General features: G+C 46.1%; 1 protein-coding gene across 1 annotated transcript in view; it reads right to left on the bottom strand.

Annotated features, from left to right (window-relative positions):
- Positions 1 to 10,219: 10,219 nt before the first annotated feature.
- PODXL (podocalyxin like) overlaps positions 10,220 to 19,308 on the bottom strand; it is a 48,253-nt gene continuing 39,164 nt past the window's right edge. The window contains exons 3-8 of the mRNA XM_072764048.1: positions 18,189 to 18,511; positions 17,850 to 17,921; positions 15,961 to 16,108; positions 15,654 to 15,715; positions 15,307 to 15,474; positions 10,220 to 14,316 (exon numbers count right to left, since the gene is read on the bottom strand). Of these exons, the coding sequence (XP_072620149.1) occupies positions 14,119 to 14,316; positions 15,307 to 15,474; positions 15,654 to 15,715; positions 15,961 to 16,108; positions 17,850 to 17,921; positions 18,189 to 18,511 (971 nt within the window). The 3' untranslated portion in view covers positions 10,220 to 14,118. The remainder of the gene's footprint in view (positions 14,317 to 15,306; positions 15,475 to 15,653; positions 15,716 to 15,960; positions 16,109 to 17,849; positions 17,922 to 18,188; positions 18,512 to 19,308) is intronic.

Below are 19,308 nucleotides of genomic sequence, written 5' to 3'. Positions count from 1 at the left end.
GTATAGAATGTAATTTACTAAGTACCAAATTGTGCAGCTACAGAATAATCAAGTGACTTTATAGGTGAACAAATAGAATCTACTTACATTCTTGTACAGCTTCATAAAATGACAGTCCCCCAGACAGTCAAGAACATAAAATATTATCCCAAATATTGTAGCCTATTGAATCTTGTTTTATGGAAACATAGAAATCAGAGAGTTGATAGTAAAGAACTTGGTAAAAGCTCAAGTTTTGCTTGCCATGAGTTCTGGCACTTTGAACACACTAACCAAATGAAATTCGGCTACCTCCACCATTTGTCTCTACAGCACTTTGTTTTGTCACTTTTTTTTCATGAGTTCCGTAGATTTGGAAGAAACTCAGTTCTTGACTTCTGTGATTTTGTTTTTGTTTTTCCTGGACTCTCTACTAATGGCTTTTTAACATAAGTTCATTTTAATTTTATCTTTTGTCACTTTATTTAGGTGGAACTTTTTTTTTACCTTTTTATTAACTTTTTTTCACTAACATATTCAAATGGGGCTGAATCATAGTGAGCCATTCAGTGTTGCCCAAGTGAGATATTCTGTTGAGGAGGTTGTTGCGTAGGTAGAGTTTGTACCATGGGGCTTTCAAGGAGCATTTGCTGACGATTGCAAGAGAATGTAGGGTTTCATAATATCCAGAACCAAGATCAACACATAGCTCATATTTCACAACAGACCTGATTTGAAACTTGTTTATATATTTAGTGAGGAGCTACATATATTTCCAAGAATTCCAGCAGTATATTATAATTTAAATCATCTAATTTGGTATTTAGATACGGTGTTTAGGTATGCCAAATTATCTGTGCTTCACTCCTTGAAATGCTTTCATTCTAGTTTAGTGAGTCCCAGTTGAAACAATTGGCTGATACTTTAGATGCATTCGCTAGCAGGATACAGTTTACTCCATTTCATTATCTGTAGCTTCAACTTGATTCCCATTTCTCTCTTTCCCAGTGGAATATATTATTCCAACATAGTAAACTAGATCTGCAACATTATTTTCATCGCTTGTACTTCATGAGAAATTACCTGATTTGAAAACTACATCTAAAATGTTTTTGTATTCTGTGGAATAACAGAGACCTCATGTGGCCAGTTTGATTAATTCAAATATATTGATCTCATTCAAGCAAAGGACTCCAGACTTGGGTGCCTAAGAGCGCAAGCTGGCTGTCTTAGCTTTTCACAAGATCATCTTTTTAGACCTGGTTTTCATTGATGCTAAACCTGACCTGTCCATATCTAATAAGTAGAAACTGATATAAAACATTAGAGAATCAATTCACTGATTTATCACAGAAAGGCTTATTGAGTTTAAACCACAGTGATTTAAGATTATAAAACAACATTCTGGGGTGAAATATGTTTGTTGAATAGAAATGGTTCCCAGCTTATCCTTCTAGCGGATCTCTTCACACATCTGCCTTAAAAATGCTAGAAATACATTAACAGGATTTTATATAATAAAAACGTTTTAAAATCTAACCTACAGGGGCAGGCCCGGTGGCTCAGCGGTTTACCGCTGCCTGCAGCCCAGGGTGTGATCCTGGAGTCCCGGGATCGAGTCCCACATCAGGCTCCCTGCATGGAGCCTGCTTCTCCCTCTGCCTCTGTCTCTGCTTCCCTCTCTCCTCTGTGTATTCTCATGAATAAATAAATCAAATATTTTTTAAAAAATCTAACCTACAAATAAGAACTACATTAAGAGTGATGTTCAGTGGATCAAAAAGCACTTAGGAGCATATTCCTGATTTTATTCTCTGAATTATACTCAGTTTCATGGTTATAACATAAGGAAGTCATAATTATTCTTAACACCATATGGAATTCATTCAGTAATTATGGGTCATTTACTTACTTCCTGAGTGAATGTTGTATTAACTCTTGAGCCAGTTGAATGTTACCTAGGATTTGAGAATTATGGTTTGAAGTGATTTGTATGAGAAGGGATCATTACAGTGTGTACTCTAAACAGTCATCTAGCTATAAAAAACATAGCCTTCGTAACCTTTCTTTTCTTAAAAATCCATGACCATCTGCAGTTTCATCCTTTTGCATAAATTCTGGCCTGAATTTTTACTAAGTTTTAAGTTATTTAAATTGTCCTTGATCTGAGATTGCATGCTCCCTCAGAAAAAGTTTATGATTATTGGAGAGTATCCTATAGGGTCTGCATATGACAATACTTGTAGATTAGATCTTTGGGCTCTCTCACTCAAAGGTTTTTGTGTTTTTTGTTGTCTTCTGTGTTTCTTGTTGAATAACGTCAAATAACATTTTTCTTCTGTGATTTTTTTTTATTTTTATTTTTTATTTGTGTGTGTGTGTGTGTGTGTGTGTGTGTGTGTGTGTGTGTGTGTGTGGCCAATGTTTCTCCCTGTGATTTCTGTCAATGCTGAAATGACTATCCAAAATTTCTGGTGTAGAGGTATTTTAGTTGAAGGTGGGCAGTTCCAGGTTTGTTGAAACAGTGCATTAAGAGCCAGCTAGATCAGCTGAATGATATTGCCAGTGTTTTGGCAGAAGGACTCATTGCAATTTCTTGATTTCTTCACCAGATGCTCTTTTTTTCTGGAAAAAAGTGCTGTCTTAGAGATTTTATTTTACATAATTTCTTAACCTTGATTTCTTCCTACCCACCAACTAGTGTGAATTGTATACCCATTATTTCCTTAGCTGACTTGACTTTATTCTTGGCTTTTTCAGCTCTAGATTTCCTAGGTTTTCTATGGCATTGCTTATGAGTGTTGTACTGCTTAAGAGAAAAGGTCAGAATCATTTTGAGGCAAACTTGCTCTTTTATTCTTGTTTATGACAACAGAATAGTGAAACTAAAATTTTTCCATTGTTAAAGAATTAATAGTGGTCAGACATTGCTATAAAAATCCTTAAGTTATTTTCATTTGGAGAATAGTAACATGGCTGTGGCTGCTTCAGTGGAGGAGCCAGTGTTGGCTTCTTTTCTTGGCACTAGGAAACATAGTCATAAAACTGATGATCAGGTGCAAGTGTCATAGCAGAGCTCATGGAATTCAGCACATTACCAGATTTCCATTTGCCTCTTTTCTTTAAATTTTTTAGCTCTTTTTCCTCTATTCCCACTACCTTTGAGTAGCATTGACGTTTTGCCGAAGCCAGAATTTGTGTTAAGAATTGACTTTGAATTTCCAATGTAATTGTATATTAGGAATAGCTTTTATTGCTATGAAATGATTTGTATTTGTTCATTTTTTTAAATTATGATTTACAATTATGAAATAATTCACATTCCTTTTTATCTGCTGTTCAAACAGTCTCATTGAACATCTCTGTGCGGCATCTTATTTTGCCTGTCTATATGGCATTTTCACTTGGTGGTACTGAGCCCCAGGAACAAGACTGGAGAGGAGAATGCAGATATGTTAGAGAAAGGAAAGTAAGAGCTTTTTTGTTCGTGGATGCAAAGGTCCGCAAACCTTAAATGAAAGAGAAAGCTCTCCATTCTAACCCTAAACTCATTTTACTAATGCATTTCTGGGAAGATGACTGTCAAAAGGAATCACAGCTCAGTTGTTCTGTGTAGTCTTTGGAAAACAGCATTTCTGGTTAGTTTCTTTTTTCATCATCTCCCAAAGAGCTCTTGGGGTCTTGGAACAGAAAAACCCAGTGTGATGGGCTCGAGAGTTTAAACTAGCTGAGCAGTTTCTTACGTTCAGCTAGTTTATTGATAAGGATCCAGTAGGAAAAACCAGCAATAAAACATTCTAACATGCAGTTTTGGGACTCCCATGGGACTTGCTTTCTCATCAAGTTTAAGCTGAAACACAGCTCTGTACCATCTGGGATGCTAGCATTCACAGCAGTGAGTGTGGATATCTGAGCTGTCTACCGCACCAATACCAGCCTGAAGAGATCATCATTCAGTTTCACTCAGTGCTTAATGACTGCCAGATTAATTGGCAGGAAGGAAAAGTACTGTGTGGTACACTGAACAGGCCTGTATGCATGATTAAGGAGTTGCTCAAATAGCCGGTTTTGAGCTTTAGTTCTCTTTTGTTAGCAAATCTCAAGAAAGAAAGCCTTTGTTACAGTTCAGCCAGTGTCATTTGGTTATTTTCTAGCCTTTTAAAAGATCGTCACTACATGTTTAACTTACAGCCCATACAGAACTACGCTGACATCAATTGTTTTCCGTACTTTAAAATTAATTATGCACAATCCCATGGGTCCCTGTTTATCTGCTTTGCCAAGAGATCCATGAGTTCTGGTCTTGGCATGAGAAGTATTTAATAATTTTGTGGCCACCTGAGTGGCTCAGTCAGTTGAGGGTCTGACTCTTGATCTCAGCTCAGGTCTTGATCTTGGCATTATGAGTTCAAGCCCCACATTGAGCTCCATTCTAGACATGGAGCCTACTTTAAAAAGAAAAAAAAAAAGAACAATTTAATAATTTTGGTTTATTTTTTAGGTCTCCTCCACATCTGGAATGTGATTAATGAGAGAAGGTTTCTAGAATAAGCCCAATTCCATTGCAGCTGGCAGAGCTTTATCAATTCCTTTTGCAACAAAGAAAGGATCTTAAACCATCATGGCCATGCCATCTGATGTCTGCTAGCCTGTTTTAACATCTTGCCTTGTAGTTGCTGTAGTTGCTTCTTGAGATGAGAGGAGAGGAAGCTGAGGACAGAGATGCATGGCTTTACCTTTCTTTCTTCAGTTGCCTACTTTGGAAGTCCTAGGATACTCAACCTTTGTAAAGGCTTAGCTCAATTTTACATATACACACTAGCTATACTTTCTAGAGCACTAAATATAAACTATAAGACAAAGTAAAGTAATTGTCTACCCAACCCCAAATCTTAGAGCAGGATATCAGACTCCACAATTTAAATATGAGTAGCAAAAAAAATTAAAAATAAAAATAAATAAATAAATATGAGTAGGCTTCCATGGGGAAGATACATGTTTTAAAAAGTTATATCCTATGGTCGCTTCGGCAGCACATATATTAAAAAGTTACATACTTGGTCTCCTTTTTGAGATGATTTTTCCCTCTTGCAGCAAAAATGATTTCGGTGACTGACCAGTTGTAAACTGTTTTCTCCCTCAATTGTAAACCATCCATTTAGAGAATTTAAAGTGGACTTCCTCTCTTAAGGATTACATTTTGCCTGGCTAAGAGATGCTGTAATTGTGTTATTCTTTAAGACACCTTGCTTTTTTGACTTGTGCAAAATGTCTTTTGAAATGAAAAAATTACGTAGTATATTAATTTTCCTTTATGTATAGTCTTCAGCTCAATTTCAAAATTGCAAAATAGTGACATTTTTCTATGAGCAAATTTCCTTTATGGATATATATATACACACACACATATATATAAAATAATCTTTTTTTACAGAGATTCCTTCTTTGTCACTATTTCAAACTCTATGTACAGTTGAGTCTAGCCTCAGACAAAGAGTATAGGATAGCTAAGATGAGGACCTCCTTTTCTTGTCTTGGTCTTGGTAACAAACATTGTTCCATCTTTCCAAAATGGCATATTTACACATAAACGACTTGGGAAAGATGTTACCATTTGTTTTAAGTCAATTTGCTTACTTCTTTTATAAAGTAGTATTCAGTGGCCAGAAATCACGGTCCCTTCAGATTAGAGATAGATCCTCAAAGCCAAAGTTGGACTGGAAGTTAAATTGGGAAGAAAGATACAGCTCCATCCATACCCAATAGATTCTATCTTCCCAGGTTTGCTTATTAATACTGTGGATAGCTTCTTCTCTTTGTTGAAACACCTAGACTGGAAACCTAGCGTTACAGCAACCAGCTGTAATTAAATTAAACTTAAAACAATTAAACTTCTCTTATGGGGCTTTTAAATAATAACATGTATTGATGTTTGTGATATAAAAAAATGTTTATTATAGAAATTTAGGAAATTACAAGTGTAAAAGAGGGAATGCCACTATTAACTAATCGAGGAGACTTAACTCATTTTGTTTTTCCTGACTTTCTTCTGTTAACCCACATGGTAAAGCCCTGAAAAAAGTTAAAAAAAAAAAAAAAAAGACGCAGCCATTCTCACTGTGTTTTACCAAAACACGTGAGGAGGACAGGGTGTGAGCGTGTGTCCCCGCTGTTACTTATATCCCTCTAAGCACTGCCCCTTCCCAGACTGACAGTCTGAAAATGATTTTCTTGATATGTATCTTTTAAACCTGAACCGTGGATAGAAAGTATTGCTTAGAAGCTATAAGGAGCTGACTTGTTCAGCTTACTGGAAATTCATCTCTAAAAGTTATTTGAATGTTTAGGCCCTTTATGCACCATTTATGCAGCTTTTTATGACGTCTGAAGCATATTCACACCCATGAAGAGCTTTCTATTTAGGTGGACTTAATATGACCCTAAGTAAACCCACACCCAAAAAGAATGAGGTACTTTTCAAAGGCCAAAGGAAAAGCAGAGGAAAAAAAAAAAAAAACAGATGAACATAAATATAAATAAGGAATCCTGGGAACAAGAGTTCCCTTACCATGCTTGAACAGATACCTCTCCAAATAAATGTATTTCTCTGTTCACCAGCTAAGATTCAGTTTTATATTTCCTACGAGACTTCTTTTTTTAGTATGTAAACCAGAAAACTGCAGCCTCTCGAGGTTTCTACTCTTTCCTTTACCCTCCTCTTCTGTGGCAACATGGCTTTGGGCTGTATCCTAAAGAACCTAAATCAGAAATGGAAATCAAGAGGGAACTCTGGAATCGCAGGCATGAGCTAGTTGGAGTTTTTAAACAGAAATGTTTTGGGGGCATCAGCTCTCTTCTCGTATCATTGGTGTTCCAGGTCATTGTTGGACTGTGTTGGGTGTGTTCTGCAGTCTTCCCCATTCCTCTTATGATCTTCTCTGGTTTATCTTATTTTTGCCCAGTCTGTATGGACGTTTTAAGTTCTTTCCTTTTTCTTTTCTTTTTTTCTTTGTTTCATACAAGGAATTTTCTGATCCCAGATTTGGTGACTGTGTTAACACTGCTTTGTGAATAAATAAATGAGTGATCTGCTGAATGATTGCAACTGTAGAATTATGTTGTATGTAATGTACATATGGAGAAAGAATGTATTTTGTTCATTTTCTTAATAAAAAGTTATATATGGACACTACAAGATGTCTCACGTTTGCTGAAACTACTTTTGAAGTCAACTTTTAAAATGTTTACATACTTTACACTTGGATCTGTTGTATTTTTCCCTCAAAAAGGTGAGTTTTATTCAGGCTTCCAAAGATGGAAAATGTTACCCACTGTAGAAAAGCCATTTGGTGTTTTCCTTTGAGACAGTGCTGGAATAAAGACGTTCTGATGGATCTCAGTTTCCTGGGGAAGAGATCCTGGGGAAGTTTCCATATTTAAAGAACACTGGTAAACTATTTCATTAGGTGGTGTCTTTTATCTACTATTGATGACCAGCCCTATCTGATCTGTTTTTATAAATTTGGACTAGTGTTTCCCAGATTTTCTTTAAGGGGGACATACCTGTATAGGTTAGGAACTAGAAGAAAATTAATTATAGAAAATACAGTAAAGAGAGTTGGAGCTGTTGCAAAGTTTTGAAAAATTCTGGATTCCTGTGCCTAATAAAGGGGAAAGAAATTTTAAGGACTGAACATTTGAGAAAAGAAACTCTGATAAGCCAAACAAAAGAGCATGAGTTGTTTGGCAGGAGCTGTGTGAGCTTTCCAGATGGACTCAACAGGACCTCTTCTTGACATTTTTCATCTCCTGGCCCCTTTTACATGTTTAGCTTTGCAATCTTGCATTCTGCAGTGAGTGAGTTGTCAACTGATTTTATTCAAAATGGGGATTTTCTCAATTTATGAATCAAATGATCCCTCTTCATAGCTCTCATTTCTAGAGTGTGCTTTGAGCATTGCTCATAACTAACATTTTTGTTTTCAAAACCGGAAAACATGATATGCAGTGATAAGGTAAGGAACTGGCCTTTCCTTGGTTAATCCTCCGGAGAACTCAAAAGGATCAGAATGTGGGACACCTCCTCTCTGATATATTTTGTCTTCTGGCGGGAAGACAGCAGATAAGCAAAGGGCTTTGTGTTGAACAGTTGTGATGGCAGGTGCTCGCTCACACACCAAGTGAGTGTGGAGACCTACAGAGGTAAAAGCCTCTGCTTACCCAAGGAGAGAATAGGGAATTGGCCATGTGTGCCCATCTGACATACTTAGAAAAGTCAACCACAGAGTCCATGGAAATTGAAAAAATATTTTCCCTGGTAATGAAAGCTTTTTTTTTTTTTTTTTTTTTTTTTATCCCTAATCCTTCAGATTCTGAAGGTATGAATGGAAAGGCAAACTGAGGCTATCCTGAAGTCCTGGCTTAGGTGTAAATACTATTTGGATACGTTGCTTCTTTACCTAAGCACCACAGATGCCACATCTTCTTTTGCCTTTTAGTGTCTTGACAGAAGAGGAAGAGAAATTTAGCTTTCTGTTGCATAGGGAAGGTGGGAGGGAAGAACATGATCTTATTACAGGGAAGAAAGGAAAGCTATAGGTAGAGGCAGCCTGTCCACATCTGTGCTAATAAGTTCTAATAGTTGGCACATCCCAAGCGGGGCAACATGTACAGCACACATGGTCACAGCTGCTACCTGAACTTGGGCCAGAGAATGGGTGGCCCAGGGCATAGGCAGGGTACCCTAGGGTTATTTCCAGATCCACCAGGGACTTTTGTGTAGCACTGGGCAGCCTCAACTCTGCCTCACCTCTCTCCATCTAACAAATACATCTTGGCAGCAGATCCCATTTGCTAGGATCCCATCGATTTTTTAATTTGTAAACTGCCAAGGTCCTTGAAAAATACTCTCTCAGTATTTATCATTAGTGTTAATTATATAATAGCCAGTCCTTTTTTTTTTTTTTTTTTCCTACTTTTTTCCCTTAGGGTGCAAAAGAAATGTGTGGCTTGGCACCAAGCTTGTAGGGCAGGGTAAGTGTGAGTGACAGAGGCCTAACAAATTAAAAAGACCACTGAATGCTTCTTGGTTGGCAGGGCAGGGAACAGGGTGAATGACCTATTCAGGAAAAGAACGGAGCCTCAGGTCTACTTTGTGGCCAGCGATAATCTTTGAGCCATTCTCAGAACAGTGTGCCTCCAGCATGGCCAAGGAGCCTGCCCGAGTTCCAGTATATTGTCAAAAAGGTTAAAGCTCAACCCGACGCAGAGCCTATTTCTGTACCCCTTCCTAAGTCCTGGTGCTTGTACTCTTTTCTGTATTCTTGGCACACTCTTGAAGTTCACCTCAAAACACCCCTGGCCCAACTCTGGCCCACTATTAAGGGTGTTAACTGCCTTTCAGAACCCCTATATAAAAGGCAAATCATACTGGGCGGGGGGAGGCCGGGAAATTGTTAACAGTGGTCTTATTCTAGAAATGTGCTTTGTTGTTGGATCGCCTGCATTAATGTGGCAGCGAGAAAAGAATGGAAGACTGGAGAGAAAAACGACGTGGCTTCCAGGCCTCCTGCTACCACTGAAATAGCTGTGTCCTCGCAGAGAATCCCTGCTGGGAGAGAAGTGCCCGTTCCTGAGCAAGGTTGTGACCTCTAAGTTAGGAGGCACGTGGAAGAGATGGCCTAGAGCAGTGGAAGAGATGGCCTGGGACGGTTCCCTCCTGCAAGCCTGGAGTCAGTCTGGAGCGCGTTCCCCCTCCAGTGAGGAGCGGAGAGGCGGCAGCAGCAGGCTGCTCGGGACAAGCAAGCAGAGCCTTTGCTGAGCAGTAACAGGCCCAGAACAGAACCTCTTGGTTTTTTTACATTTTTGTTTTGTCTCTACGCCCGTGTTTTCACACTTGACCAGGGCTCAAGGATCTTTAGTGGTGGGTGACTCATGATTGTATCTGAGCCACAAGGGGAGGGAAGGAAGAAGGTAGAACAGATAAAAGTGCGAGGACGATTCAGCAGTGATCACTACAACAGCCCAAGGCCACCTGGAGAACCATCGCCCCGTCCAGAATCCCCTTCTTCCTCTCAGCTTCCCTTTCTCCTCCACTCCCTGCACCGCCCTCCATCGTGTAAGAGCAGAGGGTGCCGCATTCATCCCTGCACCTCCTGTCCTCAGGCGCTTGGGCCTCGAGCCTCTGTGCATAAGTGAGGAACATAAGCCAACTGGCCAATCAAGTTCAACAGGCCTTGAACCAGCTTACACAAAAGCACTTTAATTGACAGTATACAATTTTCCAAAATATAGTTTTGTAAGAAAATGGCAATAATTACATAGAGTCTTTACAAACAAGTTTTTCCATAAATTCCAGTGTACTTCAGACCCCTGTCCATGAAGACACATGCTTCCCCCAGTCTCCTGGGCAAACTGTTTAACATTCACAAATAACAGAAGAGACACACATCCAACTAGTAACCTCCTCGCTCCCACTCAAGTGTTGGGTTTTCACCAAACCTGAGCCGTCAGCTGGAAACAATGATTAAAAAAAGCAATTGCTCTACTCTTGCCCCTCCCTGCCTTCCTGGAGCTTGTTCCCTTTGATCCTTAGTCCTGCTAGTAGAAGATCCGTATGTAAAAAAGGGTCATTCAAAACTGTCCCTTGGCAGGAAAGTATCATTCATGTACGTCTTAGACCTGAACTCGGAGGAAGTGCAGAATGCCAGTATGGTTCCTAGTGTCGCCGTCAGGCTCGCCCCAGCCTTGCTGCAGGAAGAGATCTGAGAAGGGAATTCTGTCCTTTGTCTCATCCTGGCGCCTTAATTAGCAGTCCTTAATTTACTAATTCCTTCTGAGGCCCACAACACCTGTGTTGTAATCCTGTTTCTGTCACTAACCATGTGATTTTGGCCAAGGCACTCGATCTTTCTGGGCTTCAGTTTCTTTGTAAAGAACAAAACAAAGATAGGACTAGGTCTCTAAAAGCCTCCCTAGGACTAGAGTGTCAACCAGTGCACATGGACTCCTAGCCTTCCTGTGATCTGCTAAGACTTGCGGGGGAGGAGGCGGGGTGAGGATCATGTTTAAAAATAAAAATGCCTGATCTATGTAAGACAGATACTTGTCATCGGCTTGTCTTGTATCTCATTTTTCATTAGAGGAAAAATAAAAGTCCTTTCTAGTGAATTAGACATTTACATTCCTGTTGAGAGAAAAAAGCCACCTCAACTAACACATGTTTTCCCAGTGTATATTCACTTAAAGCAGTGCAGGGTGGATTAACATGTGGCTGTTGTATTTACATCATTAAAAAGTATGTATATGTGTATCAGCTTGGACTTGTTTTTCAAAGTTTCTCCAGTATATTGTCAAAAAGGTTAAAGCTCAAGAAGTGGTTTAAATAAACTTTCTGCTAGCCTTCCTTATCAAGAGGGAAAGAAAGAACCTGGCATCGACTCCGTTAAACCCGTATTCTGTCCCTACGACGCAGAGCCTATTTCTGTACCCCTTCCTAAGCACTGCCGCTTCCCTCCCCGTTCACAGAACAGCATGCGTTCCCTCTGGGTTTCTATCCAGTCACAGACTCGTGGCTTCTGGCCATTTACACAGCTTAGGGAAACCAGTGTGCCACCGATGGAAAGTTCATGATATCCCTTTGGCACAACTTGTTTAAAGTCATGCTGAGTTGCTGATGTTCCTCTTCTTCTCAGCCCCAGGATCTGACTTACCAGACAGCATGTAGAACCCAGTGCAGATGTGGGGTGAAGATGACCTTTGCCGACACGTGGCCCTTGACACAGGTGTCTTAAGTGGCAAGAGCAAGGTATTCGATTCTGAAGTTGCCCTAAAAAGCTAGAGTAACCCAATCTGAAAATGCACCAAAATGAGCATCTGAAGCAGCTCAAAGCTTCCCAAGGTGCCCCTTGGACAGAGCCACAGTCATTCCTCTTGACCAAGTATAGTTGTTACTCTAGTCCTTGCCAGGCATCATCCCTCTGCCCAAGAGGCCGTGGGGCTGTAGCCTCCGATCAGTTTGTGGAGGCATACTTGCTGTCTCTGTCTAGAGGCTGGCTGGTAAAATGGGACCCAGAATCAGCCAAGGAGTAGTCACCCAGTGGCCTCTTCCACAGACGCCACAATAGAATCCCGCTGGGTGGAAAGAACCCAATGTTGGGCAGGAAGGAAGCAAACAGATCCCTTCCCAGTTATAACAAGATTTCCTCTCTCTCTTTTTTTTTGTTGTCCTCCCAGACTAGCATTGTTCTCTCCCCTGCCAACCTTCAAATGCTAGACAATCAGGGCAAAGACTTTTGGATCCTTGCTAGTCTAGCGTCTATCTAGCTCTTGTGAAACTAGGATATCAAAGGCCAGAGGCTCTGAAGGAGGAATCGAGGCATCCAGGGAAGGGCATAGATCTTCCCCCAGCTAAGATCCTTTAAAAAATAATAATAAGCTGTTCTAAAGCAGGCTGCCTATTTCATCAGGACACAGCCCAGGCCTGCAGGTCCTGGGGTTCTGACCTCTTGCCCTGAAATTACAGTTTTCACCCTCCTAAGCAGTTCTGCCCATCTTCCGAATTGGCGTCAGGAAATTTTACACCAGGAGCAAGAGAGACCGTGGGCAAAGGTGTATAAAATCTGGGATCTGGGCCTCCCAGAAAATCCAATTAAACCTCACTATGTCCAGTCGTCGGGTGACTTCTGCATGGGAGCTAACTGCTAAGCTCCCTCCAAACCTCTTCACGGTCCTATTTCCCTGAGATGCCACCAGAAACCGCAGAACTAGGCAGCCCTGCCACGAGTGCAGAGAAGGGGACATGGCGAGGCCCACTGCGTGCTGCTGGGAACTGCCCCCGCTCCCCGGCCTCCCAGGCTGCTCCTGTGCAACTTAAAATGCGTGGCACTTTCTAGGCCCTTCTCGCCCGATGGCACAGGAGAACCAGAAATCGGTGAGATTGGTTAACTGAAAAGTCTCCCAGCAACTGGAGCTTTGGCTTGTGGCAGTAGAGGGCTGGACTAAAAAAACAGTAACAAAACTCTCAGCAACTTGAAAAGTCCCTGAGTTTCCCATGGAACAGAGAGCAAAGCCTGGCCTTCCTAACTGTATCGATGGATTGTCAAGACACCTCTCTGTGGACTGGGCCCTGGGAAAGTGTGCCCTGCAGCTACTGCTCTTTCTTGCTGGGTCTCAGGGGGATCCCCGAACTCGGGTCCCCACCTCACCGGCTGAGCAGAGAACAACAAAATAGGAACACCTCGCCTTCATAGCGGCTGCAGATTTTGGTCCCCACAGGAGTGGGAAGCCAATGGAGTCCCCGCAGAGCCTCTTCAAGGACTTCCCTGGGTGGTGGGCCAGGATCCATCCTGGGGTGAAGGGCGTCCCCCTGTTTTTTTCACCTGCAGATGGATCCCAGAGGCAGACCTTGTTCACACTGGAGTCTTATGTGGGTTAAGTCTCAAGATCCCTAAGCAAATGCAAGGAAGCCAAAATCCAGAGCAAGGGGTTTGAGGCCATGATGAACTGAGTCCCACGGGCCCTGGGGGGGGAACAAGCTCAAAGGAGACGGGGACACTGGCCGGCCAGGCTCGGGTAGGAGGAGATGGACAGCCAGGAGCCTGTCCTTGGATGGAGTCAAATCCCACTGAGACAGGATCTGGCCCATGCTGTCCCTTCCATCCCATCTGCTGTTCCGTCCGTCAACTGGTAGCTTCACCCCTGAGGGACGGCAGCAGTGGGGCGGGAGGGAGCTCCCCCGCAGGGGCCGCAGGCCGCAGCTCTGCTTCCGTCCCGCCTCTGTCACTGAGGGGCTGGATGAGCAGGACCTGACCCCCCTCAGGCCTCAGTCACCACGGGCGGGAGGTGAAGGGATTCTACTGATGACTGCGTGAGTGCTCTGCCTCTCGTCTTGCAGCAGCACGGAGCTCAGGCACTAGTGAGTTATTTTACAAGAGGAATCTAGAGAGAATGGGATTTGTTCAGTGTGAAAAGGGAAAATTAAGGCCCTGTGGGGATTGGGAGGTGGGAACCTTCCAAGTCTGCTTCCCTCCTCCCGTCTTTCCCTCAACTGGGAAGGATTTTCCTCCCCTGTCCAAATGGCACTTGAGGTGGTTCAGTCCGGAGCGCTGTAGCATTGTCGGGGGCCACCTGCGGACCTGATTAGAGGTGCGTGTCCTCCTCCTCGTCCAGGTCATCCTTGGCCAGGTTGTCCAGAGGGACGATCCAGCTGTCCCCCAGTTCCCCATTAAGGTTGACCACCTTTTTCTCCTGCATCTCTGATGAGGTCTCCATCACTTCCAGTGTGGGATTGTCATGGTAACCATTCTCCACCGTCTGCAGCTCCTCTGTCAGCCGTTGCTAAGATAGGGAAGATGGCCCAAGAGAGGGTCATTTTGGAGGGCTTAAGGCCTTAAAATCACATGGGCACCCCACCCCTACAATCCAGGAACCCCGATTTGGGTAGGGTGTGCAATACATGCTCTTGGAGGCCACTGTGGCTACTGGCCTACCTCTACTTTGAGACGAAGACTGACCCAGCATCCTAGAATTCCCAACTCACTTGACTTTACCCTGTTGGCAAATCCGTGAAGTCTGTGGAAATGGACTTTGTTTTCCAGAAACCTCCAGTCTCTTTCCTCTATCCCTCATCCCCCTCAAAACGTACTCTCCTGGCACCTGCCTCACCCTGCTGAACTGAAGAAAATGACTCTCATCAGGCCGGGTGAGCGAGGACCTCTCCAGGCCTAAGCAGTGTGGGTGCAGCGGGACACACCAGGAGAGGGTGCTTTCTCTAAGTCTTTATCTGACATGCAACCTGGGTCATGCAGTTGGGTCGCCCCAGAAGCTCTCAGCAAATATTCAGATCCAGAGATTCTGATTCAACCGGCATGTGAAGAGGCAGGTGTGGGAATTCTGCTAACTGTCCCCACGATGCACAGCCAGGGCTGAGAGCTACGGGTCTGGGTGAAATTCCAGGAAGACGGCCAAAAGGGCTACCCTACGCCGGGGCCCCTTCATTTCCGGGAATCCTCAGAGAGGCTCTGCAGGGTGGGGATTGGGTATCATCCCCGCGCAGAGGGGAGTGGGGGGTGGGGCGCTCGGGGATTACGGGGTGTGCTCAAGGTCAGACGGATACTAGGAGGCTACTAGGAGGCGAGGCCAGGGCTTATCCCGTCTTTCTGACCCAAAGCCCAGGATCTCCCCACCACCCATGGTACTTGGTAGCTCCTGTAAGGGACGCCTCTGCCTGTCAGAAGGGGTCCCTGGCCTTCCTGTAATACGGGAGTGACAGGGTGAAGGCATTTGGAGGACTGGCCTGCCTCCCTGCTGAGGGAGCCAAGTCCTCACCTGGTCCTTCCGCTGCGACAGGCGCTGGTGGCAGCAGCCGTAGAGGGCAGCCACGAGGAGCAGGAAGGATGCCATGCAGACAATGGTGATGATGAGGGGCATGCTGAAGCGGTCCTCCGTCTCCTCGGGCGGCCCCTGGTCCCCAAGCTTCATGTTACTGACTCCCACCTGCCAGAAGGGGGCAGAGACAGAACGCGGGTCGCCCCCACCCGGCTAGGAGCGCATCTGCTTGGAGGCGCCCTGCTGGCCCCTCTGGAGCCCTCCCGGCTGCCGGCTGCTTGCCAGCTGGGAGCGTCCTCCGCCACGGAGACCTCAGACCCCCCAGCTCCCGGGAGGAACCCACTCACCTCTTTGAGCTCGTCCCATTTGTCTTTGAGCAACTCGTACACGTCCCTGGGCAAGAGGTTCGCTGTGGGGAGCAGAGATGTTGCTAGTGGCCCAGCTCCGGGAGACGCGCAGGAGCCGGAGCCGGGGCCCCGTGAGGAGGGCGCACTGCACCCCAGGCTCCTGAGTGCCCGCGCCCTGGGGTGGCCCTGGGAGGGGGCGTGGCTTGGCCCTTCTTAGGAAGTACCAGCCCGACCTGTCCTCATGGGTGGTCAATGCCTGCCCCATTCCCACCCCACTTACACCCCAGCACCGCTACCCTCAACTCACTCTGGACGGTGATTTCTTTGATTGCCACCGCCTGGGTGTCTTGAATAGGTACCAGCCGTATATGGCACTGATCTTGAGCTGGGTTGAAGGTGGCCTTTGCTGCTCGGCACAGAAGTGTGATCAGTTTGTCATCCGAATTGTTCCCCGCCTATTGTGGGGATGCCACAAGTGATTCCTCCGGGATCAGGACAGCAGCCTAGGCTTTGGGGGCTGCCCTTCAGAGCCAGGGTCGGGAGACTGCTGTTGCCTGGTGGGACCCATGTCCCTCTTCCCTCAACTGGGGCCATTCCCAGACCCAGCAGGAATCATGGGCTCCATGCTGTGCCGGGCCAGTCCCTGCCTTCTTTGACTCGCACAAATCTCTTCCCCGCTCCCCTCACCCTGTTTATCTCATCCGTGGCTGAACAATACCTTTCACCTGAGTGCCCCCGTCTCTCTCGGAGCTCTTCAGGGGTCAGGACCTGAGGCCCGCATTAGCTCCCGAGGGGGGCCAAAAGAGGCACTGCCCAGCAGCCTGCCACTTGCCAGGTACTGATGCCCAGTCCGAAGACCTCAGGAGGGGAAGCCCCATGCCCTTCCCTAGGCTAAGGCTCTGGCCGTGAAGCCAGGCCATCACTGAACCGGGGACGTGGGAATTATCCTGAAGCTGCACATGGTGAAATGTTAGGGGGGAGTTGTGTATACCTCTCGGCAGAGAGAGCATGGCTGATGTGGCTTTAGGGCTGAGGGTGAGGAAACAAAGGTGGACAACTTTTACCTGGTCCTGTCATGTCAGAAACACCAAACTGGTGTTTCTCTGACCCAATTTTGGAAGAAGGTATTGAGGTGAAGAAATGGGCTCTTGGTACAGCTCACCTCAGGACTCCCACACGCCATCCTTGGGTTTCCGCCCAACATTTCCTAAGCTTACCAATTCCTCCGCCTCACACCAGGGCGTCTAACCTTCCTTTTACAGCACATGGGAAAAAATGCTTCTCCCAACCAATCACACAACCTGGCAAGTTTTAGCCAAAAAGAGGGCCTGAGAATGGCTGGACCTGCCATCAGTGTGATGCCTGCCTTGTTCAATAAGCCCAGCCCCAGGGTGACACAACTCTAGTCTAAATGTATGCTTTTGGAAAGTTCATGCGGGAAATTCCAGAAAAATGGACACTCAAAAGAAAACGACCATAAAAAAATACAGGGAGCATTAAAATGTTGTGAACCCAAGTTCTCCATCCTCTAGAAACCCTCGTCTCACGTGGTTCTGCTTCCCAGAGGTGTTTGCAAAAAGTAGTTGCTGGCCAGGAGAGGGCAGCAGTGAGCCACCCATCACCTGCACCCCGGAGCCTGACTCCAAGACTGGCAGTGAGGCAGGAGCAAACCCGCTCCCGGACGGCGCCCTCTCCCGGAAATGTCCTCAGGCACAAGGGGACACCCTGGCCGGCGCACACCCCAGTCCCCTGAGCGCTGGCAGTGGATCCCTGCTGCTCGGGAGCTCTGACTCCTCACGCTCCTCTCCCACTGGGGCTGTCAGATTAATACAGGGGCCAGCAAACAGAAAACCAGACCTTTAGAATAGGGAGAGTTAGTTCAGCTGACTCGTTCTCAGCCGGGGCCTCTGAAGCCCAAAGAGATCGACTCGACTGAATCACAGCCTCAGCTCGGGTCGAGGTCTCCAGACCCGAGAACACGTGAATAATTGCACAGCCCCGGAGTCCTGGATACCGCCGGTCCTGCAGCGGCCGGTGGACCTCACTTAGGGACGCCGCGGTGCCCGGGGCCTGTCCGTAGCCGAGCGGCCGAAGGAACACTCCACCCGCCCTTTACCTTCCCTAACCCGCTGCCGGCCGCAGTGTTGCGGGGCGGGCCAGGGCCCGGCCGCCGGGCAGGGTACCCCGGGTACTCACGCACAGGCCGCTTCCCGTCAGGTTCAGGAGGAGCATCTTGTCGGTCAGCCTTCCGGGGGATTCGCACTTTATCTAGGAGAAGCCACTGGGATTCAGGTTCAGGCTGAGCCTGTGGGGTCTCATCACTGAGCCCTCCCTTCCTCCCTCCACCCCCGGGTAGGGGGCACAGCGGAAGGAGTTTCTGGCAAGCTTGGGGTGTCACTGGCTGTCCAGCTGTCCAAGCCAGTCTGACAAAGCTGGGGGCGGGGTGCTTGGAGCCCTCATCAGGGGCCCTAGGCTGGAGGGAAGACGACAAGCACTTCTTAGAGCCCGTATCTGCCCCACCCCTGCGGGAAGTACCCTGTCATCCCCCTGAGCTGAGGTAGGAGAGGTAGGAGGAGGGACGCTGGGGGCTTGGGGAGCAGTGGAGGCCCGCTGAGTGCTGGAGCTCCTGGGTCCCTTGTCAGGAAGCGTGGCCACAGGTCCCGATGAGGAAGGGCCGGTCGGCAGCAGCTTCGGAGGCTGCGACGGAGAGTCCGTCTCCGACGGCAGCAAAGTGGTCCCAGGAACAGAGGAGACCCCAGTGGTGGAGGAAGAGGTCGCAGCGGCGGGGGAAGTGGGCCCAGGGACAGGCGGCGTCCTGTTGGAGGACTGTGGACTTCCCCAGAAGGTAACCGATGATGCTGTAATCGGGAAAGCAAAAGGCTCTGAGAAAAGATGAGTGGTCCCTTTAAGAGCAGAGGACAGTCTTGTCCTTGTCTGGGGGAGTTCTTGGGCCTTACCCCCCACTACCAGCTAGAGCACAGGCTGTGAGGAACAAGAGGCAAACAGATGGAGTCTTTCCCTGTAACATACTCCAGGGTGGGTCAGACTGGATGAGCCGGTGTGAGACCCAATAAAAGAAGTCACGGTGACGGTGACGGTGACGGTGACAGTGACGGTGAGGTCCGCAGCAATAGCTAATATTGAGCAAGCACTTACTCCATCCGTCCGGGGCAAGGTCCTAAGTGCTTCCAGGTTACTTTCTCAGTTAACCCTCCCAACACCCCTCTGAGGAAGGTACCATAATTAACCTGAGTTTATAAATATGGAAATGGGGCTCAGAGGGGCTTCATGATCTGCCCAAGGGCCCATGATAAGAAACAGCACATCAGGGACTTGAATCCAGGTTTATCCAACTCAGAGCCCCTGCTCTCACTGTAGGATGCGACCGCCTGCGGTGGGAGCAGGTGCAGTGCACATCGGTATGCATTCTGGGCACCCAATCTGGGCACCCGGGGGGCTTCCTGACAACGCAGACGCTCAGGTTCACACCCAGAAATTCTGATTCAATAGATCTGCCACAGGTCATGACCTTGAGGTTCGTGATCCATCAGTGAGTTTTAAATTTTTGTTTACTGGGTTAAGATCAGTATTTTTAAAAAGGAACCAAGAAAATGAGGAGGAGTAGAAAACATTAGGGCCTCTCACATACAGTAAG

The sequence above is a fragment of the Vulpes vulpes genome, chromosome 7 (genome assembly GCF_048418805.1).
Source record: "Vulpes vulpes isolate BD-2025 chromosome 7, VulVul3, whole genome shotgun sequence".
NCBI lineage: Eukaryota > Metazoa > Chordata > Mammalia > Carnivora > Canidae > Vulpes > Vulpes vulpes.
The sequence above is the reverse complement of the archived record's forward strand: the minus strand, read 5'-3'. Positions and strand labels throughout refer to the sequence as shown.